Here is a 27,672-nt window from a genome sequence, read left to right on the forward strand (position 1 = left end):
ATACTGAGGCCTATGTTTTTAGTTTTGCAAGCATGGGCTGATTTTGTGGAGTACGTACTTTGTGTGTTACAAACATCCCAAGGGGTGTGCGGTTCAATCTGATCCATGAGTAGTTGGGATGCATGTGCTACATACCTGGCACCACACTGGCACTGAAATTCACATGCTCTTGTGATAGGCAAAAAGATGTTTTGGCTTGATGGCAGCATCCTATTAGTGGCGAATACCACTAATTTCATAGCAGAAGTACAAAACAACTAGCTTCAAGTTGCTCAAATTGAGACACCATCTGGGTACTTTTCAGGACTAGAAATGGCAGTCTTAGGCCCATCCATTAGTTTGTGCAATATACAATGAATAATGATCTGATCAGATCAGGTTAGCAATTAACCTGCAGGATAGCTTGAATACACCTTATATCAGAATCAAGCTTGCATAGTAAGCAAATGGCTCAGGCCCAATTTATGTAGTTGCCAAAAAGCCGATCTTATAGCCTATGAAACAATGGGAATCCCAACACATATTAACTAGTGAAGGTAGGTTTGCAGAAGACAGGAGTAGAGAATACACTGACATGTCTGTCAACTGGCATATCAGTTGAGCAAAAAGAGTTGATTTGACTGCTCCTTGGAGTTCATTAAGGTGTTTAAAGAAGTTGCTATATGAAGCTGCAGATTCAAATAAAACAAATACATCAATTACATATCAGAAATAGGAAGTTAGGTGGCATTCCAGTGAAGACGTGTTCTTTGTAGAAACCATCAAAGATGTATGTGAGAGCTGAGCTGAGGTGGAATACCATGGCAACACCATCCATTTGGGAAGATGTGGTAAAGTACAGACGGTGCCCAACCAGCCCATGTTTACAAAACTCAAATGTCCAATATTCAATGTGATTCTGTGTCTGGACCAATATTGATCATGCTTACAATTACAATGAAAACTAATTTAAGATCAATCATGCTCCCACATGCTAGGCACTATATATGTTCACACAAAGATCCTGTCCTTTGCAAAGAAAAGGAGCATGTCCATGCATAGTGTATTTTACAAACAAACAAATGTTTGGGGGAACAGCCATTCCTAGCTCATTCTCTTGGCAATGCCTTGACCAGAATTGACTGGCCTAGTTTCAATTAGAACAAAAACTTGGCAGTTAACTGTTCCCTGATGCATTTCTCTGGCAGCACCTCTACCAATCAGAGTCAACTTGCTAACCAATCAGCACCCTCTTCTGTGGTATAAATTGTTGTTCTCTTTACCAAGAATTAGTACTCTTGCAAACTGTCCTGATGAGTTCAAGTTAAAAAGCTTCTACAGTACATCTCTTCTTTCAGCAATATGCAAGTTTTGTACCATCAAATTCATACTTACTATCAGACTCTTCTTCAAGTTAAGGCTCATAAATGTATTTTTTTTCACCAACTGAAGAAAAGAATTTCACCATCTTAGACCACTTCCAGGGAGATTTTCTCTACATACGACTTGCACTATCATTTTAAGTTGCTGAAAATTGTGTGATAAAAGTATTTACTTCTCCAATTCTTGAAAATATTAATTTATCAGTGGCTTTGCCCATGCCATAAATGTGCACACTGCTCCATCCATATCTTGTTCTATTCATATTGTCAGTGGATTTCAGAAAAACATTGTCTATGGGGCAATGACATTGTTTCCCTTGTTGGACCGACGGGTCTAAACATGACTCACCTGAGATTGTTTCTGCTGGATGAGCTGCAAAACTTCATTAGTGAGTCTGTAGTCCTTCGATCGTGCATCTGTAAAGACGTAAATAAAGGATCCAGGAAGCGAGATTTCTAAAGCAATTTTGATTGCACCAATGCTCATTTCTGGACAGTCACCACCACCCTGTTTTGAATCAATAAGAAAATACTTATTACAAAACAACTTAACTCCAGCTTTCTACAGGATCAGTGAAGCTGACTTAGTAATTGCAAGAAAAGAAAAACATTGTGGTTGCTGGAAATCTGGAATAATAACAAAAAATGCTGGAAATATTCAGGTCAGCATCCATCAGTGGAGAAAGAAACAGAATTACCTTTCAGCATTTTAATGAAAGATAATTCTCTTAAAACACTAACTCTGTTTTTCCATAGATGCTGTCGGATCTGAGTACTTCCAGCATTTCTTTAAATTTATTGTTCAATTTGTTAGATTTAGAAAAAAAAATTCCACGACCAAATGTCTTTCTTCTTTTTGTGAAAATGTTGATTCTTGTTTGGGTCTATTTCCAGCTCATGTGATGACCTTGCTCAAACAGTTATTCTTCACGTGTGAGCCACAACAGTGTGACAACTGTCTACTTAACTGGGTACAGAGACATCAGAAGTGAGCTTGATCCAATTTCCTCGCAAGGTCTAACACCTGTACTTTTAAAAGGGATCATTGAATGATGAACAGGAGGAGGAATCCTGTTGATTTTTGCCTTCATGACCCAACTGGCATTAAAACAACCAACTCCTTGCAAACCAGGCAACTAAACCTAAAAACAGTAAACTTACTGTAGGTGTTAGCTATGCCATGCAGTGTAGGCAATGACTTTTGATGAAGGATCATGTAGTAATGTCACATTAGAATAAGGTAAATACATAGATAACCAAATTTAATGGATAGGATTTTCCAGTTGTTCCCACTGGCAAGATCATCCAGTCCCGCTGCCAGAAAGCCCCTGCCACAGGGTTCCTGGTGGCAGAAGGTACCAGCAATGGTAAACTCTGTTGGCAGCAGTGTAACTGCCAGATCCTATCAGGGGCCATTGGCGGGAACCTTTGCAATACACGGCCCGGGAAGTGCAGAACTTTATTGTAAGTTTTGACTTTTCTGGTTCTTTTACTTTTGTAATTTAGAATGCCATCAATACAAAACCCAAGTCAAAGGGTAGACTTTGTTAAAGTTCTTGTGTCATCAAGAAATTATGTCTTAAAAGATGTGTGACCTTCACTGCAATGGTGCTTGCTTTGTTGGATTTGTTTTAAGCATCCTGTCCATATATCTTTATTTCAAATAATTAAGAGGTAATTGAATAATTCGAGATCCTCTATGCCCTGTCAGCTGGGTGGTTCAAAACTAAGTTTTCCAACAATTGTTACTGCCTCTTCTAGCAGAGTTATAATGGGTGGGATTTCATGGCCTCACTTGAGTGAGACCGGAAATTCCCACCAGAGGTCAATGGACATTTCCATTGTCCACGCCTCGCCCGCTCTGATTCAGTGGCCGGCAAGGTGGTAGAATTGCAGTGAATACCTCTAACCGACATCAATCTCAGTCACTATCTGCTTCAATCAGATGGGAATCCAAATCCCCTAACCTGTAATGAATTATGTTGATTGCTTTGGATCCCTCCAAAACCCTTCAGAATGTCTGCACTTTCTAAGTCCAGTCTCTTGAGCATCTCAAATTTTAATTGGTGGCTGGACTTTCAAGAGTCAAGACCCTAAGCTCGAACTCCAGCCTTTTCACCTTTTTACCTTCCTGAGCACCTAACATTTTCACCAAGCTTTGCTCTAATGTCCCTTAATGGCTCAGTGCCGAATTTGCTTTACAATGCTCCTGTGAAATGCCTTGGGATGTTTTATTACATTGAAGACACTACATAAATAAAATTGTTGTATGATTTTACATTTCCACTAAATAACAGTATTTTCAAAGCTTGACAATAATTGCCCTAAAAGATTATCGGATTCATGAAATTCCTCAATATTCATTTTATATAATAAAGTGAATAGCTATCATATTTAAACATATCAGGACTTTTCCCCTAACTGGGAACTCACGTTCCACATGTCATCACACTTCATAACTGGGACAGCTATTGTTCATATCCATCCTCCTTTTGGCTCCTTGTTCTTGGAGGATCCCAGATTCAAAAAGGCCATAACTAAAACATAGAATGGAATGCCTACAGTGCAGGTCATTCGACCATTGAATCTGCACCAACTTTCTGAAGAGCTGTTTTCACAGTCATACATGTTCTGATCTTATCTATATCATAAACACATACAAAACATGTTACTTTCAATCACTTGCTTCATTTAATTTTTGACAATCTATTCCTGGTTAATGCTTTGCTTCATATTTTTAATTTGAATACTGCATGCTGAAGAAGCAGACATTTCAGACAGAATTTGGTTCCCTCATAAGAAAAACCTATGGGAACATTTTATTTTCTTAAAATAAATGTTTCCATTGATTGCGTCTTTGAAATGATTTATACATGATAGAATTTGCCTTTAATAAGATCTGCTAAGAATAAAATCCTATACGAGGGAAAAGTCAAATGAGAAATAGCCAATTTAAAGATGTCCAAATTTTTTGCTTCCACAACTCTGTACAGAGGCAAAGTGTTTTTGTTACTTATTAAGAAAAACATTATTTCGTGTATATGCTATGGGTGGAATTTTCCCTTTTCTTGCATGGAGTGTCAGCTGAGGAGAGAAAACTGACATGTAGCTCGCCAGCTGCAGGAGGACTGTGGGCCCACCCCTCTCTTCTCCTACACCCCAACCCTTTCTCAGATGGACGCTGGGAACCCTCCCATAGAGCACTAAGGAAAGCCCACTGCCCATCCTCTCCCCCCCCCCCAAGTCACCCAGGAACTGTTCCTTTGCACTGCCAGAGGGCCAGGGACAGTGAGCAGCCATGTTCCTTTCCCCTTGAGAGCTATACTATTCATGCGCAAGTTCCCTTTGCCTGGTTCCCATTTTTGAAAACCTAACATAAAGATCCCAATGTGGGGGGATGATACGGTGAGGAAGCCCTTTGATTACATTTATGTAAATACTTGTATTATATGCATGTGTATGCTGGAGGTGCAGAGAGAAGTGAACAATGTCTTGCCAGTGAGATTCTCATTTCCTAACTATAACTCAGTGATGAAGGAGCGACACTCCAAAAGCTTGTGATTCTAAATAAACCTGTTGGACTCTAACTTAGTATTGAGAGACTTCTTATTTTGCTTAATCGACTGCAGCCACAAAATCCTGATCTATAACTTTTGAGTTCTAACATAACATTTTAAATATAGAACATTTAAACAAAAGTCTAATTAGCTATTTTTAACGGTAACCTCCTCTTTGGCCTGCAAGACAGTAGGTAATGTTTTAGAACCTGAGTCATAGAGATTTAACGCATGGGAACAGGCCCTATGGCCCAACTTGTCCATACTTTTTTAAACCCTTAAGCTAGTCCCAATTGCACGCATTTGGTCCATATCCTTCTATACCATCTTACCCATGTAACTGTTTAAAATAGAGTATAAGCTGCATAAGACTGGAATATAATTTTTTTTACTAATCATGTATGAATTGATACACAACATGGCTTCCAGGCTCAACAGAACAGTACATCTGGAATCAAGATATCTATATCAAAATGAAAGGAATGCTGACTGCAAATTGTCCTCTTCCCCATTAGTAACAGTATTTGGCAAGAATAAAATAAAAAACAAACCCTCAAGCACCAGCTGAAAATCATTCCAGCATCTACTCCCCCTTGAAAAAGTAACATTTCCTGCATTTCCAACATCATTAGGAATGTGACAGTTAAAGGGCTGCTGAATTGCCCTCCTTAATCACAGAGGCCGACACAAAAATGCAGCATTTGACTTTCCCAGGAAGAGTTCAGAGGGAAGACTGCAGACAGACAGAAAATTAAGAAGGTAACTTCAATTACATGGAAAGAATGTATTCACTTGTGTCTTCATTCTTCCTTGGCAGAAAAGTGTATCGTATGAAATAGGGGAGAACTGACCAGTATGTGTGTGCTTGTCGATCAGTACTACAGTTACTAGTTAATTTCTTCCTGCTGTTCTAGCACAAAACTATCTATTCACGCTCATGTTAAGCTAGAAAAAATATGAAAACTGCATTTTTCTTTATAAATAATAGGGTCTTTTATTTTTCTTCCCACTTTGAGTTCCAAACTGCCATCAATCTTCCTCTCATCAGGAAACCAGGCTGAGATCTTCTTTGCTGTTTCAAGAATGAATAGGCTTCTGTGATCACCACAGGAAGTAGGCAATCCTTACCTATGCCTACTTACATTACTTCAGTAGAGAACTAAACCTTTTAACAGATTTTGCACAGTGCTTTAAGGCCTGAAGTCCATCTTTGCTAGGACTCAATCACAATTATGGTGTGCGTGACAAGTGTCTTAATCATTATAAATCAAAGCCAAAATGGCCCGTCTGTTAGTGTCTATATATACTGGCCCAATAGTTTACAATAGATACAAGAACCACCAAGAAGTAAAAACATGTAGCCATACAGGATTTGGATTTGTAAATTAAGTGAATGGTGCATACAACAATCCTCTTACTTTGAAGAGAATAAAACATACTCTAATGATACTGGCTTCCACACCAGAGCTTCTAAAATGTGCTTTTTCCTCAGGAATCCCCTCTGCAGTGGTCAACAAGATCCATATCAGGTCAATTCCATTTCCATTTCATCTGTCCTCACTGCTCACTCATTCTCTTGATTATACTATCTTCAGGCATTTCCACTACCTACAATATGTTCACATTGCCAAATAAATCTTCCTCTTCAATAAATCAGACTCCATCAGGGTGTTGTATGTAGTTCTGTGCACTACTCATCAGGAAGGTTATACTGACCTTGGATTTATCAAAATTTTACCACAGCTGAAAATGCTAAATTGTGAACACTTCCCTTCCCTCAGTCCACAAAATCATACTTCACACCTTCAGCATCCCTGCTCCCAGCTGCCCACCTCCTGGCAGCAACAAACTCTGCATTTATATAGCACCTTTGATGAAGAAAACACCCTATAGCATTGCATGGGGCCAAAATTGATCATGGGGGTGATTCACAGACCTCTCTGCACCTGATGCAGATCAAGCCAATCCTGGAGAATAGCATGTGGGCCTAAAAATCTGTTTTGCACCTAGCACCAAGCAGTTTGCATTCCCCTTTCCAACAGTGCAAACCAGGTCAAGTTGCATTTTAAGTATGCATTGCCCCTTTAACTCCCAGCGCACAGCATCCTCCAGCCTTAGGGCATTGCACGAGAACAGCAAGAATCATTACAGGTCTCCACAAGTAGAGACCTGACACAATGCCCACGCCGGGTGTCTCAGAGGCCTTTGAAGCCCTGAGGTGGTCCAGCAGTGCCCACCCAACAGTGGCCACCAAGCACCCTGGCAGTGGCAAGGTTTCGGGGCATCTCGGGGTCCTGATGGGGCAGCATATCAGAGGTCAGGCTATGGGACCCATTGGAAGGGCCCCAGTGTCAGCAACCTGTACTGGGGAGGTGATGGCAAGACACAGGCTTACTGAAGGCCCTGATCCCGCTCCCCTCAGTACTGGCATGAAACTCCCAAATTTCCAAAAAAGTATATGGGAAAATTGCAGTGTGTAGTGTGCCTTAGACACCAGTGTGGAGTGTGCCTTAGGCGCAGATCATTCTGTTATCCTTGCCATTATAACACTTGGTCATTTTTTGGGAGAATTCCACCCCATGGAATCCCTACAGTGCAGCAGAGATCATTTGGCCCATCGAGTCTGCACCAACTTTTCTGAAACATCATCCTGCCCATGGCCCTCCCCTCTGCCCTAACCCTGTACACTTTCTATGGTAATCCACCTAATCTGCACATCATTGGATTGCGGGTGGGAACTGGCTCACCCAGAGGAAGCCCACAGAGACACAGGGAAAACATGCAAACTTCACACAGATTGTTACCTAAGGCTGGAATTGAACCCAGGTCCCTGATGCTGTGAGGCATCAGTGCTAACCACTGTGCTACCTTGACGCCAAGCAAAATGAAAGGATATTAAATATGGCACATAAAAAATTGTTCAGAAGTAGATTTTAAGGGGGTTCTAAAATAGTTTATTTATTAGTGTTAAGTAGGCTTGCATTAACACTACAATGAAGTAATTGTGAAAATCTCCTAATCACCATAGTTCGGTGGCTGTTTGGGTACATGGCGGGAGAATTTAGCCTAGTCAATACCCCTAACCAGCATGTCTTTTGGACGTGTGGGAGGAAACCAGAACACCTGGACCCAGAGGAAAAGCAAGGGGTGCAGAAGATAGAGAGGCTTGGGGAGGGAATTTCAGAGTAAAGGCTTCAACTTTCACTTTAATACACCAGCATTATTTTGTTGACAAGAGATAGGAAATGATGAGGGTAAAGCTAGTCTGACAGGTCTAATTGCCACATAATAAAACAATTTTTAATTTTTGTCATAATATTTTTTTGTAATCCAGTGACCTTGTGTCCCCGAAACTAAAAAAATCTGTTTTTTTCCTACCAGAACAGTCCTACAGAAAACAGACAAATATGGTGGTGACTTTCTTAGCTCAACTTTCCCCGATTTTCTATTCTCACCCTAAGTTGAGCTGCTGTTTGCCGGAAGTAATCTTACAGTAATTTGCTGAAGAGGCCATTTTTCATCTGCGAATCTAAATTATGATTTCACAAGGACCACAGTTGAACCTAACTCAGCGCTCATCTGATGCTGACATATTTCAGAGGCTAAAAATCAGTGAATAGGAACAGAAATGATGGATTATTTTTATGTTCTTCCCTAGTTCCAAATTAACCAGTTGTAGTGTGTCCGATAACAACATAGACGAGACCAAATATATTACTTCATTCGTCTATATAAAACATGCAGCACCAAACTGTATTCAGCCAATGCAAAAATATGGAGGGGAGGCAACATGTAAGTGATTTTTAATGGATGTTAATAAATATGTCAAGGCAATATTACTTTGCTGGTTTGTGTGAATTGTGCAAATTTGAATCTTGAATTAAAACAGCTACCTAATTCTTCCCTTCACTCGTAAAATGCCAGAGACACAGAAAAGGGAAGTAATCCAATTAAATATCTGTAGCAGAGGACACTCCACAAAACTAAAATGATCATCTTCAAGCACTGAATATTCCAGAAATTTTACTGGAATATAGAAATCCAAGGGTTCTGAAAGAAATGGCGGAAGTGATAGTGGATGCCTTGATGATTATTTTCCAAACCTCGCTGGATTCCGGGGAAGTGCCGGAAGATTGGAAAATGGCTAACGTTACGCCATTGTTTAAGAAGGGTAGCAGGCAAAAGGCAGGAAATTATAGGCCGGTTAGTTTAACGTCTGTTGTAGGTAAAATGCTTGAATCTGTAATCAAGGAGAAAATAGCAAGGCACCTTGAGGAGAATTGTTTGATAGAGCAGACGCAGCACGGTTTCGTTAAGGGGAAGTCGTGTCTGACGAATTTATTGGAATTCTATGAGGATGTGTCTAGTGCGGTGGATAGAGGAGAACCGGTGGATGTGGTGTTTCTTGATTTTCAGAAGGCGTTTGATAAGGTGCCGCACAAGAGGTTGTTACAGAAGGTTACAGGGCATGGAGTTGGGGGTAGGGTGCTAGCGAGGATAGGGGATTGGCTGTCAAATAGGAGGCAGAGAGTGGGGGTCAATGGGTGCTATTTGGATTGGCGGTTGGTGACTAGTGGAGTGCCCCAGGGATCGGTGCTGGGGCCTCAGCTATTTACCATTTATATAGATGATCTGGAGGAGGGAACCGAGTGTATGGTGTCAAAATTTGCTGATGACACCAAGATTGGTGGAACGGCAGATTGTGCGGAGGGTGTGGAAAGTCGGCAGAGGGATCTAGATAGGCTGGGCGAATGGGCCAGGAACTGGCAAATGGAATTTAATGTTGGCAAGTGTGAAGTTGTGCACTTTGATAGGAATAACGGTAGGAAGGACTACTACTTACATGGCGAAAAACTGCAGCATGCTATGGTGCAGAGGGACCTTGGGGTCCTTGTGCATGAGTCGCAAAAACCCAGCCTGCAGGTGCAGCAGGTGGTCAGGAAGGCGAATGGGATGCTGGCCTTCATAGCGAGGGGGATTGAATATAAAAGTAGGATGGTCTTGCTGCAACTGTACAGGGCACTGGTGAGGCCGCAGCTGGAGTACTGTGTGCAGTTTTGGTCGCTGCACTTACACAAGGATATTTTGGCCTTGGAGGGAGTGCAGAGGAGGTTCACTAGGCTTATACCGGAGTTGAGGGGGTTGAGCTATGAGGAGAGGCTGAATAAACTAGGCTTGTTTAGAGTTTAGAAGGATGAGGGGAGATCTCATTGAGATGTACAAGATGATGAATGGGATGGATAGGATAGAGGTGGAGAGGCTCTTCCCGCTCAGAAAGGACAGTAGGACTAGAGGGCACAGCCTCAAGATAAAGGGGGGACAGTTTAGAATGGAGTTGAGGAGGAACTTCTTCACTCAAAGGGTGGTGAATCTCTGGAATTCTCTGCCCGTTGAAGTGGTGGAGGCTGCCTCGCTAAATATATTTAAGACGCAGGTAGATAGGTTTTTGATAGGCAAGGGGATTAAGGGTTATGGGGAGAAGGCGGGAAAGTGGAACTGAGCCACTTCAGATCAGCCATGATCTTATTGAATGGCGGGGCAGGCTCGAAGGGCTAGATGGCCTACTCCTGCTCCTATTTCTTATGTTCTTAAATCCTGTGGAAACTATGGCATCTTATTTCATAATGTAACAAACATCTACCAAACAATATGCTTCTCCTTCATAATAAAAATAGAAAGTGCTGGGAAAACTAAGCAGGTCGGTCAGCATCTCTGGAAAAATAAATCAAATTAACATTTCCAGTCGAATTTCCTTGGAATGAGGCGAGATAGAAATGTGATGAGTTTGATGTCATTGGTAAAAATGGGTAGGGTCGGATAGAACAAAAGAGAAGGTCAGGGACGGATTAAAAAGCAGGAGTGATTAAATAACAAGGATGTAATGGAATAAAAAAAGGAAGTAGCAATGGAGTTGGGAAACTGATGGGATTGAAAGCCAATAACCCCCTCAGGTTTGATAATTCACATCCCAGAGTACATAAGGAAGTGACCCAAGAAGTAGTGCATGCATTGGTGGTCATCTTTCAAGATTATATAGACTCGAACAGTTGCTACAGATTGGAGGATAGCTAATGTAACTCCACTATTTAATAAGGGGGTTCGAGAGAAAACATGGAATTATAGCCAGTAAGCCTGACGTCAGGTGGAGGAAAATTTTAGAATTGCATAATCAAAGATTTTATCACAAAACACTTGGTGAAAGGGATCAAGGGATATGGCGGTGAAAGGCAGGATCAGACAATATAATTGGATGATCAGCCATGATCATAATGGATGGCAGAGCAGGCTCGAAAGACTGCCTCCTGATCCTATTTTCAATGTTTCTATGTAGTAAAGAAGCAAACCATTGGCCTGGACTAAGAGTTAATGGCAGAATAAAGGACAGCTGTGCCTGAAAGCAAAGCATGAAAACAAGATACTGTCATGTTCCAGTACATGCTGAAATTCGAGTCAACACTTCAAAATTTTGAACACAAATTGCTGCAAACCATTTGGCCTTTGGCATTCTGAGCTCCAGACAGTCGAGTCTCAAGCAAATACTTAACTAAAGATGGACATTCACAGCCATCCAGAAATATCGCAAATTCTTTCCTTTAAGCACAGACTATCAACAAAAAAAAGCTATACCATTCCAGCTGGCTGTCTTTACCTGTTGCAGTAAGAAGTCTCACAACATCAAGTTAAAGTCCAACAGGTTTATTTATAGCAAACGCTACTAGCTTTCGGAACTGGCTGTTCCTTCGTCAGGTGGGTGGGAGTTCTGATCACAAACAGGGCATATAAAGACACAAACTCAATTTACATGAATAATGATTGGAATGTGAGTCTTTACAGCTAATCAAGTCTTAAAGGTACAGACAATGTGAGTGGAGAGAGCATTAAACACAGGTTAAAGAGATGTGTATTGTTTCCAGACAGGAAAGTTAGTGAGATTTTGCAAGTCCAGGCAAGTTGTGGGGGTTACAGATAGTGTTCCCACCCACCTGACAAATAACAGCCAGTTCCAAAAGCTAGTGGCTTTTGCTACAAATGAACCTGTTGGTCTTTAACCTGGTGCTGTGAGACTTCTTACTATGTTTACCCCAGTCCAACGCCAACATCTCCACATCATGTTTATCTGTTGCACCATGGACAAAAGAAACATTGAAACCCAATGTAGTTTAGACAAATGTGAATGAGTCGCATTGACCTTCCATTGTATTATGATTGTCCCGCATCTAAACTGGACTGGGCGAATTTCAAGGTGCCAAAGAACACAGGATGTGTAATCAACATAAGAACATAAGGACATAAGAAATAGGAGCAGGAGTAGGCCATCTGGCCCTTCGAGCCTGCCCGCCATTCAATAAGATCATGGCTGATCTGTCATGGCTCAGTTCCACATTCCCGCCCTCTCCCCATAACCCTTAATCCCCTCTCTTATCAAAAATCCATCAACCCGCGTCTTAAAAATATTTAGCGAGGTAGCCTCCACCACTTCAACGGGCAGAGAATTCCATGCCACCCCTTTTTGGAAAAAGGGCATTGAATTTGTACAAGTCATTTTGCTGTCTGCATGGATTTCCTCTGAGTGCTCCAGTTTCCTCCCACAGTCCAAAAATGTGCAGGTTAGTTGGATTGGCTTTGCTAAACTGCCCTTTGGTGTCCCAAGTTCTGTAGGTTAGATGGATTAGCCACAGTAAATGAGCAGGGATATGGAGGGAGGGCATGGGGGATGAGGGCCTGAGTAAGAAGAGGAGTCATTGCAGACTCAATGAGCCGGACGGCCTCCTTCTGCACTGTAGGGATTTTATGTTACTAGGAGACCAAGCAGAGATAATCTCAAAAGCAGCCATCCAATCTGCAACTCCATTTGATTTTCTTTTTATGCTTATTGCTGAGCGCTATAAAAAAATTACTTTAAAAAACTTAGCACTTAGTACTTGGATCCTTAGCAGACCCAAGGATGCACTTCGAATTATGTTCTTATGAATCAAATTCAAATGTTGACTGTTATCAAGTTTTATTACTTTTATCTTACCTGTACATATAGTTCCCTGAGTTCATATTGAAATTTTTTTGGATCTGTCGTAATGGTGACTGGGCCAACTTCTGCAGAAAAAAAAAGATTTAAAAAGTAAATAAAATTTTTTGATTCATGAGGGCAAAGATTATTCATTCCACCCTTGAATGAAATCCCTGTTTATCTACATTTTAGGATGAATTTAATTCCAGGTACGTCACTGTAGGCTGTTATTGGTAGAACGATTCAAGATTATAAATGTATTAATTACAATGAATCCATATGCAGTGCTTTTATAGATACATGAATTCCTATATGTTAAGTAGTTAACTGTACAATGATATGGAAATAAAAGAGGAACAAGTTCAACTTTAAATATATTAGAAATATTAAACAATAATTCCAGATAGCAAATGTTATGTCAGCGCTGAACATGGAGCATTAATACTTTCTGCATAAAATCAGCTTGTGGCTTTGCATGTATGAAGGCAAGTGCAGTGTGGTGGGAGAAGCTCATGTTTGGGCGTGCACGGCATCTGATTCGTGCTGGAAACTGGTGGGAACACCAAGTGAGTACTTTAGATCATATTTTAATGTCATCTTAATGTGATTAGCGGGCCCAGGACTGAATTCTCTGGGCCCGCTAGGCTTCTCTCATCTCACCAGAATATTTCACTCGTGAGTTTTACAGTAGGTCCTCACTTTCAGGGAATTAGCAGGGCAACTCTGCTGGAGTGAAGTAGGGGCAACTTGGTTCCCCAGTGGGTTGGGTGGCAGTGCCAGTGTGCCCATGCCAAGAGGGCACCTCTCCCCCTGCCAGTTCCTGTGGCGGTCTATAGGGGGCGGGAGTGGGGGTCCTGCTGCAGCCACTCTGCATGGGGATCGACTGGGGACAGGAGGGAAGCCAGCGATTGGTGGGGAGAGTCAGTTTGGAGGAGGGGGGGTGCACAGTGTGGGGTGTCCCAGGCTGGCCTGCGAATGAGCTGGCTAGCAAATGGGAGGTTGTTGGTTCAGGGCTACTGTGCATGTACCTCTTGGGTGGGTAAAGGTCCTGCCCCCTGAAATTTAATGATATTCATGCTTCTGCATTGCACAGAGTGTGGGAGATTCTAGTGTGGACTTCCACTGAAAAAACTGGCATGAATTACTCCAGTTTTCCTGCGAATTCATCACTTAGAATTTTTTTGGGAGAATTCCGCCCTATGTGTTCCATGAAAAAAATCTTGAACAGCCCCGGAAAATGAATTCTCTGATATTCTCAAACACTCCAAAGTCTTCGTTGTTCAACTCTAGAAAGCACACTTCACCAAATTGTATTCAGCTATTTCCAAGCACAGATCAGGGAGTAACAAATGTTATCATTTTCCATAGCCACATCCATCTACATCAACAAGTTGTCTGGCCCTTTGGCACACTTTTGTCCAGCAGAGGCCAAGTGCATCATGTTTCACACTAAGCAGGCAACAATCTTGACAGGAAATTGAAGTGTTCATGTTCGCAATTTTACTAGGTAGCTTTATTGGACAAAGACACCCAGGGTTTTGGAAGAGATAATTTGTCAAAGTGATTGAATTACAGTACTTAGCAGAGAACACACAGCCTGCATTCTTCAGCCTTCTGTAAAAATTCCACACACATGGGTCAGTCTGTAAAAGAAAAGGCAACTTTATACCTTGCATTTCTGATGTGATCTCCACTCCAGTCCAGATATCAGCAAAGGATAAAACTGCAAATCACTATTAAGCTTCTTACAATTGCCTGCAAAATTATTTCCAAAGTAGCAATTTTACTCACTGAGAAGGTTCACCAATGCATTGGGTGTAGCTTAAGTGTGGGCTGACTAGGCACACAGTTCAATATTACCTGCTCAATTTCTGCCCATCACCATCTCACCTGAGCAACTTCAATGGTACATCTAGCCCTGAAGGTTCGTGTGCAGTAAAACCTGGTCAGGGAGGGTGAGGAGATGGGAAGAAAGGGAAAGCCCAAAGTAAAATAGCTAATGCAGCCAAGCAATAAGTAGAAATTCTACTGGCTCCTCAAAGGAAGTCAGTTTTCCTGAGCTTTCTCCTGCCCACCCATAAAGTAGCCCCAATTTCTCCCACCACTCCTTACAACTTACCTTAATGCCAGTGAACATCTAAAGACCATCTCTCCCTACCCATCTCAAATGAGAAACTGGTCAGTGAATACAATGTAAAATAGCTTGGGCTTCCCCAGTGGTTTTGGGGTGCTCTAATGCTTGTTCTCTCTTTTCTCAATCACTCCCCTCCCACCTGCTCAGAACTCACTCTCAATTAAGATCTCGCACACGGATGTTAGTATGTGCTATTTAACAGCGCCAACATTTCAGGCTAAATTTTACAGGTCCTTTGGGGATGAAGTCAGAGATGAGGAGTGGCACAGTGGTTAGCACTGCTGCCTCTCAGCTCGCGTGAAGAGTCCAATTATAACCTTGGATGACTGTGTGGAGTTTGCACATTCTCCCCGTGTGTGTGAGAGTTTCCTCCAGGTGCTCCAGTTTCCTCCAACAATCCAAAGATGCGCAGGTTCAGTGGATCATTTATGCTAAATTGTCCCTTTGTGTCCCAAGATGTCTAGGTTAGATGGATTAATCACATTAAATGTGTGGGATTGCAGAGATAGATTGCAGAGATGGCCTGGATAAGATAATCTGTCAGAGAGTCAATGCAAATTCGATGGGCCCCTACTACACCGTAGAGGATCTAAGTGATGGAAGGGTTGCTTTGATGTCTTCCTGGCACCATGCCATTTTGCCAGCAGCAAAAAGAATGGCAGACAGCTCACTGCCTGGATACAATCAAGCCGCCTTCTTTCAGTGAATCGTCACCCACTTTGCCCAAAACCTGCTGGACTTCACAGAGCAGGAGACCAATTAACCCACTGTATTACCCATTGACTCTCCAAAAGAATACATGAGACTTTGTCACTTATGTTAAACCTATGTCCCCGGTTTTAGAAATCTCTGCCAAGGTTTTATATTACCCATTGACTCTCCAAAAGAATACATGAGACTTTGTCACTTATGTTAAACCTATGTCCCCGGTTTTAGAAATCTCTGCCAAGGTTTTATCCTGTCCATTCTATCTCTTTCTCTCAATCTTGTACACTTGACATTCTTGTAAACTTTGTCTGCACACTCTCCAGAGCAATCATGTCCTTCATGTAACGTGGTGACTAGGTTTGTGAAGGAAGAAAAATGTAATTTTCATCTTTTCTTTCTGCCGTCATCACAAATCATTCCACTATATATAAAGAAATCAAACCAATCTTGCTTGAAGGTTTGGCTGTTGTCTACCTAACATGTAAATGTAGGGTTAAGCTTAATTGTTCCTTTAGATTTTAACTAGTTCCAAGGAACAGGGAAATCATGTTTCTTTATAAGCACTTACATTGTGTACTAGTGGAATTTTTCTAAGTCATCAACCAAAATTAAGTCTGACACTTTGACATAGAAGTTTTATGCATTTGGCTCCAGATTGAAGGTTCAGGCAGAATTCCAAACTAATATCAAGATAACACTGGAACTGAATAATATTCTAAGCTGTCCATCACTAAATTGAGGTGCTCACTTCACCTTGTATTTTACAGAAAAGGCATTCCAACCTTCTATCACATACAATATAATCAATATTCATAATCTTTTAGGGAAGATCAGAAACACATGACTTGTCATTGCTACCATGCCTGACTTTTGTGACTGACATGTCTATTACACAGGCCCATGACATTATCTGCACAGTGGCATGATTCAGATCAGAAATTCGGCTCGATTTGAGAATCAAATCATCTGATTATTCTATGGTCTGTATCTCACATCCCCTCCTGCCTGCGGAATCCTCCGGTCCTGCAAAGTCTTTTAAATGGCACGCCACATTTGCATGTCCTCACATATTGGTTCAACTAAAATTTTGCATGGCTAGGAATATGTTACTTATTCTCGAATTCTTGTTCAGTAATGACTGGCAAAATTCCCCTCCAAGTCATCCACCATCGTGACTTGGAAACAGATAGTCATCCCTTCACTGTCGCTGGGTCAAAATCCTGGACTTCCCTCCCTAACAGCACTATGGCTGTACCTATACCTCTGACTGCAGCAGTTCAAAGGCTTCTCACCACCACCTCCTGAAGGGCAACTAGGGATGGATAACAAATGCTGGCCTAGGCAACGATGCCCACATCCTGTAAATTAATAAAATAATCAATGAATTATTGTTTTTTTGTCCAGATATATTTGTAGCTCATTTTTCGAACATGAATGAGACAATTTGAGCTCAATACTTGACAAACTGCAATCAGGTTCAGAGAAGGAGTTTGCAAGTTTGCACTTATAACCTGAGTGGACTATTCAGTGCTCCAATTGGCAAGCTTTGTATGGGATAAGTATTGGTGTTGGTCAGGCCCGGTGTCCAGGCAGGAAAGGAACCAATCTAAAGACATAACGGGCACGATCTTATGACCTTGTCCCGCAAGGCAAGGTGGTAATATTGGCTGAGGGGAGAAATAAGAGGTATGCGCCCAGTTTCTCGCCACCCCCAATCATACTGAGCCTGCCTGTTTTGCTGGCAAAATTGCGTCCTTTCTTTAGGGGTGGGAGAGAAGGGGAGGGAGGGATGAGAACTCTGTCAGGGTGGCAACATTGTGACCAACTCTTGCAGCTGACTTACACCCAAGTTTATTAACATATCATATTGAAAATGGCAGCCTTGGTATTCCCTGTAGTCACCTAAACCAAATGTTGGGTCTCTTGCAAATATCTCACCAATACAGGTGTCAGGATGATCTGTTTAGGAGACTTGAGTCCTGTTTCCAATGAAATGCAACTTATTTTAAAATCTCTTATCAGTAAACATTTCTGAGGAACACATAGACAAAGGTGATCAGTTACTCTACAATACTCACAACTGCCACTACAACAGTAACCCATAGAACTTGTATTTGAGCTGCTGTTGGTGAGGCTAAAGGTCAATTCAGATTTCTTCAAATGAACGAGCAGCCTGTGGAATCCTAACAATTGTCAGCAACTTGCTGAGGTTAATGAAATGGACTGGCCTAGAGCTTTCAGGTTGGAATGATGAAGGCCCAGACAAACTAGCCCTATTTCACTCAACTGCACACATTAGCCACATTTACTGAAATGACATGGTTCTTACATCCTTGACATTAATACAATGTTGCAAACTGTTCCCAAATTCACTTTTTTAAAAAAGAAAAACCACTTTGGGAATTTACAGTTCACAAAAAGCTTTCAAATAGTGCTTACATTGAATAAGTAATAACGTTCCATTACGACAGGTTTGAGTGATACTTCACAAATAGAATCCCAATTGGTTGAAGTATTGTGTATTACATACAACCCTCTCCATCATAATTACTAAGTCTTCCCAAAAGGAGATTTCAGAAAAGCCCTGTCTTGGTTGCTATTATGATGACAGCTGCACTGAATTAAAATGTTTTATATTTAGCTTACTGTAATAACAGTTCACACTTCTATGCAGATTTTTAATCTACAATTTTCATCTCAGTTCAATGTTCTACACATGTTAAGCATATGTTCAACATTCTCTAAACCATTTCAGACTTCAGCCCAAAGTTTTTTTTAAATCAACATATGTTCAAAATGTTTTTCAAAAAGGTATTTGCAAAAAAGTTACAATTCTGGCCTGTTGAAATTTTAATACTTTCATGTTGCTGAAAATAGCCAGTGTCAGTTGATACTAGTTATAAAGCTGATCTGCAAATTATATTTAAAATACGCTTAAAATGAAACATGTGTAGCAGTGATATTCATTTGAAGCACACATCCATCACCAGCCCCCACCTCCCCCCTCCGAAACTTTATTAGACATATAGACTATTTGAGGCTTTTGTGTGTCTTGTAGGGACACATGTGTTCAGCACTGCAAGAACTTTAGAATTCAGTGAGATGCTCATCCTCAGTTTTGGGGAATGGCATAGAGAAAAAGGAGTTGAAGATTAATGGAGCAACAGGTGAAGAAACAAGCTAAAGGAAAACTTCAGCCATTAGTATTCAACATAAACATAATTCCCGAAATTTTAAAAAAATAATTAGTGTCACAAGTAGGCTTTTATTGAAGTTACTGCCACAGTCCAGGGCCTGTTTGGGTACACGGAGGGTGAATTTAGGATGTCCAATGCACCTAACCAGCATGTCTTTCGGACTGTAGGAGGAAACAAGAGCACCCGGAGGAAACTCACGCAGACATGAGGGGAATGTGCAGAACCTGCGCACACAGTGACCCAAGCCAGGAATCGAACCTGGGTTCACTGGTGCTGTGAGGCAGCAGTGCTAACCACTCTGCCACCCATTCATCATGGTCTTCAGTGATAAATGCTGTTATTACACCATTATTGCACTGACAGGAAGAAATTCACCTGTAATTTTGCTAGGCACAAATTTCTTCAATTTTCTGATGATGCAAATCTTCTAACTATCAAAGTTCTAGGTGTCCGGATAACCAACAACCTGTCCTGGTCCCTCCACGCTGACACTATAGTTAAGGAAGCCCACCAAAGCCTCTACTTTCTCAGGAGCCTAAGGAAATTTGGCATGTCTAGTACCACTCTCACCAATTTTTATCGATGCACAATAGAAAATATATTTTCTGGATGTATCGCAGCTTGGTATGATTCCTGCTCTGACCAAGACCACAAGAAACAACAGAGGGTTGTGAACGTAGCCCAGTCCATCACTAATTCTCCCATCCATCGGCCAGAATACTCCCAAATAAATTCTAAGTGTTGAATTTGTGTGAAAACTGGAGTAATTCACGCTGTTTTTGTCAGTGGGAGTTCAGAGAAGAAACTCCCCCACACCGTGCACTGCAGAGATCGCTAGCATGTATATCATTATAAAGCTGAGGGCACAGCTTATTCCTGCCCAGGAGGCTGGCAGCAGAGTGCTGAGCGGGCCACTGCACATGTGCCGATCTGTCAGCGCCAAGACTTCCGCAGGCACAATAGCTGCGCACTGTCGGCCTCCCAGTTGCTGGCTCATTCGATCCCCGTGTTGCCAGCTGAGCCCTCCACAGCCCGATCGATGCCCCTGCACCATTCCTGTGTCAGCCCCGAATCCCCGCTGCTCTTGGCACGTCCTGCCCTTCAGCCCCAATCCCAATCAGACAGTTAACCATCACCCCCTGCATTCCCGAACCCCCCCCCAAAGCAGGCTGACCACCCCAGCCCACCCCGTTCACTGGCCTCTCTCCTTCCCCCACCAATCCCAACTGCAAAGTGGCAGAGGAACCCCCCCAACTCCCACTGATTGCCCCAACGGGCCCCATCCTCAGTAGGCCCCGTACTGCACCTAAGGTGCCACCTTGGCATTGGCACTTTGACCCTTGGGCAGTGCCAGGGGTACATGCTAGCATTGCCAGGGTGCCAATGTCCCCACGCTTTCGAGGGCCCCGACTGCCCCCCTTCACTCCAGCAGGGTCAGGCTACTAGTTCCCCGCTGGAGTGAACCGCTCTGGTGATGGGGAGATGCTAGTGGGCCGAGAGATTTCACTCTGGGAACCGCTAATCTAATTTAAATTATATTCAAATAGGTATTAAAATGACTTCTCTGCCTCCCTGCCAAATCCAGTGTAGAGCTGACACCACCAGAAATCCAGTGCCAGGAGACGCTATCGCAGCGGGAACGAATGTGTGAACCTCACAAATCGACCGATGCAAGAAACTCCCCGCCCCCTTTGCTAAATAATTGGTGCAGTGGGGTGGGAGAACCACGGCCATTGACTTCGTCTACACTTCTCACTGCCTCAGAAAAGCAGCCAACATAATCAAGGACCCCACGCATCTGAGACATACTCTCTTCCCTTCCACCTATCAGAAAAAAGATACAAAAGCCTGAGAACGAGTATCAACCAACTCAAGAACAACTTCTTCCCTGCAGCCATCAGACTTTTGGATGGACCTATCATATATTATGCTGATCTTTCTCCATATATAGCAACACTATATTCTGCATTTTCTTTCCTTCTCCATTATGTACTGTATGAACATGTGCTTTGTCTGTACAGCGCGTAAGAAACAATATTTTTCACTGTATCCGAATACATGAGAAAATAATAAATCAAATCAAAGTTAATTTGCATAATTGCACTATTAAAATCCAGGGTCAATTAACTCAGTTGTTTAGCTGGCCAGAGCATGGTACAAAATTATAGGAATGGCAAGGATTCAGTCCTTGAACTGGACATAATAGTTCATGAAGAGATTCCTCCTTGCCTTACCACATACCTGATATGGAATGATGCCCCTCAGTTTGTCAAACCACCTCTCTCTCTAACACATTGTGATCTATGGCTAATTACCTTACTGTTTAAATACAGGAACTTTCTTATGTTTACACCATTCCTGTAATCCATTTAACCTTACAACCAAAAAGATAATAGTGTTTAGAGAAGTGTGAAAAAGTTGGTGAAGACTCCAACTTCATTTACTGATTTCAGGCTTCTGAGGAAGCTTGGATAGAATTCTCCTTCTTTGAAACTAAATTCTGTGGTGGGGCAGAAAAGTGAAGTGTTTCACGCTGCTGAAGCTGGTGGAAGAACATGCCAAATCTTCCGGTCCAGAGCTTTCAACTGAGTGTTTCACGTTGTATTTCACGGCGGGGCATGTCTGATGCCATATTGAAAAGGCGCCCAATATCACTGACCCACTATTGAAGGAAGAAGATGGACCTCCTTCAACTTGTGTTCAGGAACATTGAAGCTGGAAGATGAACCACCTCCAGGACATAATCTGGAAAGTCCACCTGCAGATACTCTCTGACCCGCTGCTTTGGTGTTCCAGAGTCCTGGGATGTGAGCGATATCCATCCTGAACAGCTCCAGGCACTGTTCAGTTGAGTAACCACATCTGCCTGTGACGTTTTTCTGAAGGTGTTCCATCTCAGAGGTCTTCTGACCCATCATAGCAAGTACCAGCAGAAATCTCACCCTAACTTCATGCCTGGATAAAACTGATTTCTGGGCCTCCTGCCATAACTCCACTCCCTTTGTATTTTAAAATCACTGGCATCTTGCACTGAATTTAATGCTCTCTGCCTAAAGGCAAGAGGGCACATATAATTGGGTGGGAATGTGCTGGCTGGAGACCCTGTCACCTTCCCAACTCCCCCCTGTATTAAGTCCAGGGTTGGAGGGATCACAGAAGGCCTTCCCACCCAAAAGCCAATTAGGTATTCAACCAACATGGTACCATGTCACATGGTAATCCATCAGATAAACTCTGGTGGTATACCTGAGACCAGGTGAGAGAATCCCTCCTAATCATACAGCTAATATCCAATAGAGATACCTGCTAAAGGGAAGGCTACCTATTGGTGAAGACCCTTCCCCACTCTTGGAAACAAATCAATCATCATGGACTCCTTGACTGGCCCTGGTAAGGCTGCCACACCCAACTTCACTTCAGGCTCCCATAATAATTCTGCAGACTGGATCTATTGCATTATTAGCAGTGGCCATCACTCCCAGTGGCACTGCTGGTACCCGACTGGCCAACAGTTCTCAGAGGCAAGAAATTTCCCTCACCACCTCCTCGACCTCTGGTAGCTAACATTACTGAACCTGCATTCAAGTCAACTTCAGAGAAAGGGTGATTTCCCATTGACAACACCACTCTGGAGACTCAGAGTATAGCACAGAAGAGCAGCCCACCAGATATCACTCACCCCACTGTGAGCACAAGCCACATTAGTCTTGTAAAGACATCAGCAAATAACAGTGCATGAAACAGCTGAGAATTTCTATTAAGGATACCACTCGAAATCTCTGCTAATGTTGAGAAGATTTCCAGATTCGTTTCACTGCTCTTTCCATGATAACTAAAGTGATCACAGTGCTCAACCCTTATAACCCTAAATCTTAAGGTTGATACATGGCATCGGTTTAATATTAGCAGGAATATGTTCGGACATCAATCCACTAGGTGACAATGCCATATTCATGCAACAGCAAAATTCACCTTAGTTAGGCTCCCACAGAGTACAGGCATTGAGCCAAGAAATCAAGAGATTCCCAAGGGTGCCACAATGGAACTGAAGGTGCCAACAGAGCAGTCTCTGGTATGTGACTTGCAAAGGAATTCATTCCAGAGGGAGGGAAACGCTGTTTATTTGAACTATCTTGCATTTACGAGGAAGGGTTCATTAACAAATATTAATTTGTTTGGCAGATGCTGCCTGACCTGAGTGTGTTCTGTTTAGGGATTGTGTTATTTCCTTTCCTCTTGATATCCAGTTTGAAAATGCAAGGAAATACATAACAAACATAAATTAAAACATTCAATTAAAACTGAAGATTTGACAGCTTGAGTAAAACTACTGGTCTCAGTTTTTCAAGCATCTCTCTCCCCTTTCAATGGGGCTTTGCCTGGCTTCCACTCAGCAACTGTCTGGAGTGACAATTGAAATCAGGAGTTTACTGCATGAGAAATTACCGCACAGATAACAGTGCAATGTATTGGAATTCTAATATGTTGAAGCATTCCCAAGAGTGGCCCTCAACCAAGATACTAATTTGAGAATGTAAACTACAGTAAAGAGTTAGTGAATAACACCAACCACATGGTACCATGGCATTGAATGGTGTTACACACTTCAACTTGAGGAAAAACATTTTATCTCAAATGTTTGCTAATATTGGATTTGCATGGATCACAATTACGGTAGGTGCATTTTTTTTGTTCCTTGAAAGAGGATTGCCTTTATAATATCTATTTCAAGGATTTTTCATTATACTTGAAGGTGTGTGTCTTGATGGTTTATGAGAATTCGGTCTTTGTTTCATGTAAATTAAAACCTATTTATGGGGTTGTATTTTGATATAAATAAGTGTATATTGCTGGTTCTCAATAATGGCATTTTGGCCTTGCCCTGACATACAGCATTCCAATTCTAACTAATTCCCCTAGAATCACAATTGTAAAGTAGAGAAACATCCTTAGGTAGGTCAAGTGTTAGTTGAACATTTGAACCCAATGAAGATCAAACATTTAACTCCTATAAATAATGAACCACAAGTTTGAAATTCTAGACCACAATCTAGAACTGATACCCCAAAAAACAGAAATCATCCACAAAATGCCACCATATTCAACACAATTACGTTTTGAGACAGTCAAATGGCAGTCTGTGAAACTGCGGAGACAATTTTGGGCCCACCCTTGCCATCTTTGCAAATGCCGGACGAACTCAAGATCCAGAAGGTGCGGTTTTCACTGGTGAGTTCACATTTTCGGATCTTTCCCTTCCTTCGCTGGCAACATCATCAGATTCACATACTTAACAGGCATGAATGTGCTTAACATGAATTTGAATTAATTTAAATATCATTAACCTGCCCCCTACCAGCTTTTGACCTCCCCCCACCATATATTAACACCATGCTGATGTGATGTCACCTGTTATGGGGGGATCTCCCTGGGGACACAAAGGTAAGTATGGCCCCAGTGAAGAGGAACATGACCAGATAGTGGCCTGGCACTGCCTCTCGGCAGAGACTGGCATCATGTCCTTGCCAACCTGTGCTGGGGGGTGGGCCCCAGTGGAAGCCTCAAGGTGGAGAAGGGAGGGGTGGAAGAGGAAAGATAGTTTATTCAGTTTATAATCAGGGTTCCCTTTAAAGATAATACCCCTATCTTTGTGCAGCTGGGTTTTGCCAGTGTGTTGACACCCTGCCTCCCTGTATGATGGTAAAAAGTCTGACAACACCAGGTTTTAGTCCAACCGATTTACTTGATAGTAAACTCACAAGCTTTCGAGGGGACTCCCTCTTTGTCAGCTCCATTCACCTGACGAAGAGGGAGTCCCCTCGAAAGCTTGTGAGTTTACTATCAAATAAATCGGTTCGACTAAAACCTGGTGTTGTCAGACTTTTTACTGTGTTTACCCCAGTCCAACGCCGGCACATCCACATCATCCCTGTACGATGACATGAAACATGCCCCTTAATTTTTTTGGCAGAATTCATAAGATCGGGAGAGAAATCCAGTATGTTTTTCTGGAGAGAAAAACACCAATTTTATTGCTAGAAACAATGCTGCCATTTTTTGGTAAGATTTAGCCCAATAATTCTATACACAGAAATAAGTAATTATATCACTATTAAATCACTGATGAATTCAACAGGAAATTCAAGAAAAACTTCTCTGACTAAACAAAGAGAATGGTTAGAATATGAAATTGCTACAAAGAGTAGTTAAGGCAAATAGCATAAATGTATTCAAGGCAGTGCTAGATAAACACAAAGGTTTGATTCGATTTATTATCGTCACATATATTAGTATACAGTGAAAAGTATTGTTTCTTGTGCGCTATACAGACAAAGCATACCGTTCACAGAGAAGGAAGGAGAGGGTGCAGAATGTAATATTACAGTCAAAGCTAGGGTGTAGAGAAAGATCGACTTAATGCAAGGTAGGTCCATTCAAAAGTCTGACAGCAGCAGAGAAGAAGTTGTTCTTGAGGCGGTAGATGCATGACCTCAAACTTTTGTATCTTTTTCCAAACGGAGGGTGGAAGAGAGTATGTCTGGGGTGCATGGGGTCCTTGAGCATGCTGCAAGTATACAAGTATTGAGGCAGCGGGAAATGTAAACAGAGTCAATGGATGGGAGGCTGGTTTGCATGATAGATTGGGCTGCATTCACTACCCTTTGTAATTTATTGTGGTCTAGGTCAGAGCGGGAGCCATACCAAGCTGTGATACAACCAGAAAGAATGTTTTCTATGGTGCATCACTAAAAATTGGTGAGAGTCATAGCTGACATGCCAAATTTCCTTAGCCTCCTGAGAAAGTGGAGGCATTGGTGGGCTTTTTTAACTACATCAATGAGGAGGGGCCAAGACAGGCATGTCTCTCCCTTGGTGGATGCGGTCAGCCAATTAAATCTCCATTCTGTTTGGCGCGACCATAATATTTCTCTCAGTGGGAATGGAATGGTGAAATGCAAGTAGTTGGCGATTGACCAGTGCCCTGGAACTCTACTCAAGCATCCAGTCAGCTGCTCAAAGTAAACTAATTGCCGTTTACTTTACTGTGCCGATGTATTTAACAATGGCCGCGTTCTTGATTTGATTTATTAAGGAGAAAGTAATAGAGGTTGTGCTGTAGTGTGAGAAGTAAGGTGGGAGGATGATTGTATTGGGTCGAATACAGGGAAGCACTCCTACATATATAAAACCCGAGCAAAATCCAGCTCCTGAATTATACATTGCATGTAATATCCAATTAGCAACATGCCATTACTAACCGTTCTCCCCAAGTTACAGAGACTAAAATTGCAACATTTCTGGAGACCCCAGAGGTTATCTCACACCTTCAGCAGAAATTTTATAGAAGCTCATTTATTCATGCTGTAAATAATTTTAGTTGTAAAATGAGATTCAAAACTGAGTCTACACAGTCATAAAACACAATTTCCTTGAAAAATCTGATGCGAGTAGAGCTAGCATAGCTAGTATACAGGAAATCCATAGATTTAGCTAAAGGCACACTACCGGAACCTCAATAATAGACCTGAACTACTTAATAGTGTCTCCAGTGGGTTATTAGTTACCTCACAGGAAGCAGTCACACTAATTTGGGTGATAAATTCAGATTGCTTTAGGTTGTTTTTTTTGTATGAGGTCACTGAAACAGTGCTGTCAAAAAACACAAAGAACCTAGAAAATGTATCAGAGATTTAAAATAATTGAATCCAGGGGCAAAAAGCAAAAAGCACTAGAAATTCAACACAGGTCAATTACATCAGAGAGGGAAAAATGAATGATCCATAATCAGATCAATTGTAAATGAGAGGCTGCATGCAAAATATTAACTTAAAGTTCCTCTTTCAACCGAATGTCCATTTCCAAAGTTTTCTTTTTTTCATTCCTGGAAAATTGAACAATATCTACTCTGATTATGAATAGAAATAATTATAAAAATTGCAGGTTATGTACAGGTAGTCCATCAGCATCTAAAAGGCAGCAGCTAATGAACTGGTTAATCATAGAATACCTACAATGCAGAAGCAGGCCATTCAGCCCATCTGCACCAACTCTCCAATATAGCATCATACCCAGACCCTATCCTCATAACCCCACATACTTAAACCCCCTAACCTACGCATTTTGGGAACTAAGGGGCAACTTAGCATGGCCAATCAACCTGAGCTGCACATCTTTGGACTGTGGGAGAAAACCAGAGCACCCAGAGGAAATTCACACAGACAGGGGGAGAATGTGCAAACTGCACATTGTCACCCAAAGCTGGAATTGAACCCTGTTCCCTGGCATCGTGAGGCAATAATGCTAACCACCGTGCCACCCCACTCATCTGAATGTAGTCGTACTTTAATGTACTCATCTGAATCATTAACCATATTTTCTCTTCCAGATATTACATATTTTATGAATGTTATTTCCCTCAAGTCTATTCTTACCTCAGTAATTATACGGAGTGAACTGATGATATGCAGGCAACTAATCTAGATGAATTAACCCTGTTATTTTGATTACTTTAATTTTGAAACCATCAACTGCTTTTGTTCTTCATTATACTGCAAGTATGCAATGGAATTTCAACATTTATTCTGTACACATTGTTGATTGCATTGCGGTGATGTTTTACTTCTTCATTTACCCACATCAAAATAGTGTATTTGGCCAAACAACTAAAACACCCAAAAAATACCCAAGGCTCCAATAAATAAATAAAGCA

At 41.8% G+C, this 27,672-nt stretch overlaps 1 protein-coding gene across 1 annotated transcript in view; it reads right to left on the reverse strand.

Annotated features, from left to right (window-relative positions):
* Positions 1 to 27,672, reverse strand: part of hmcn1 (hemicentin 1) — a 543,993-nt gene that overhangs the window by 461,150 nt on the left and 55,171 nt on the right. Inside the window, exons 2-3 of the mRNA XM_080195726.1 lie at positions 12,939 to 13,009; positions 1,711 to 1,869 (exon numbers count right to left, since the gene is read on the reverse strand). Coding sequence (XP_080051852.1) covers positions 1,711 to 1,869; positions 12,939 to 13,009 — 230 coding nt within the window. The remainder of the gene's footprint in view (positions 1 to 1,710; positions 1,870 to 12,938; positions 13,010 to 27,672) is intronic.

The sequence above is a fragment of the Carcharhinus amblyrhynchos genome, chromosome 9 (genome assembly GCF_965287045.1).
Source record: "Carcharhinus amblyrhynchos chromosome 9, sCarAmb.v2.hapA, whole genome shotgun sequence".
Lineage (NCBI taxonomy): Eukaryota > Metazoa > Chordata > Chondrichthyes > Carcharhiniformes > Carcharhinidae > Carcharhinus > Carcharhinus amblyrhynchos.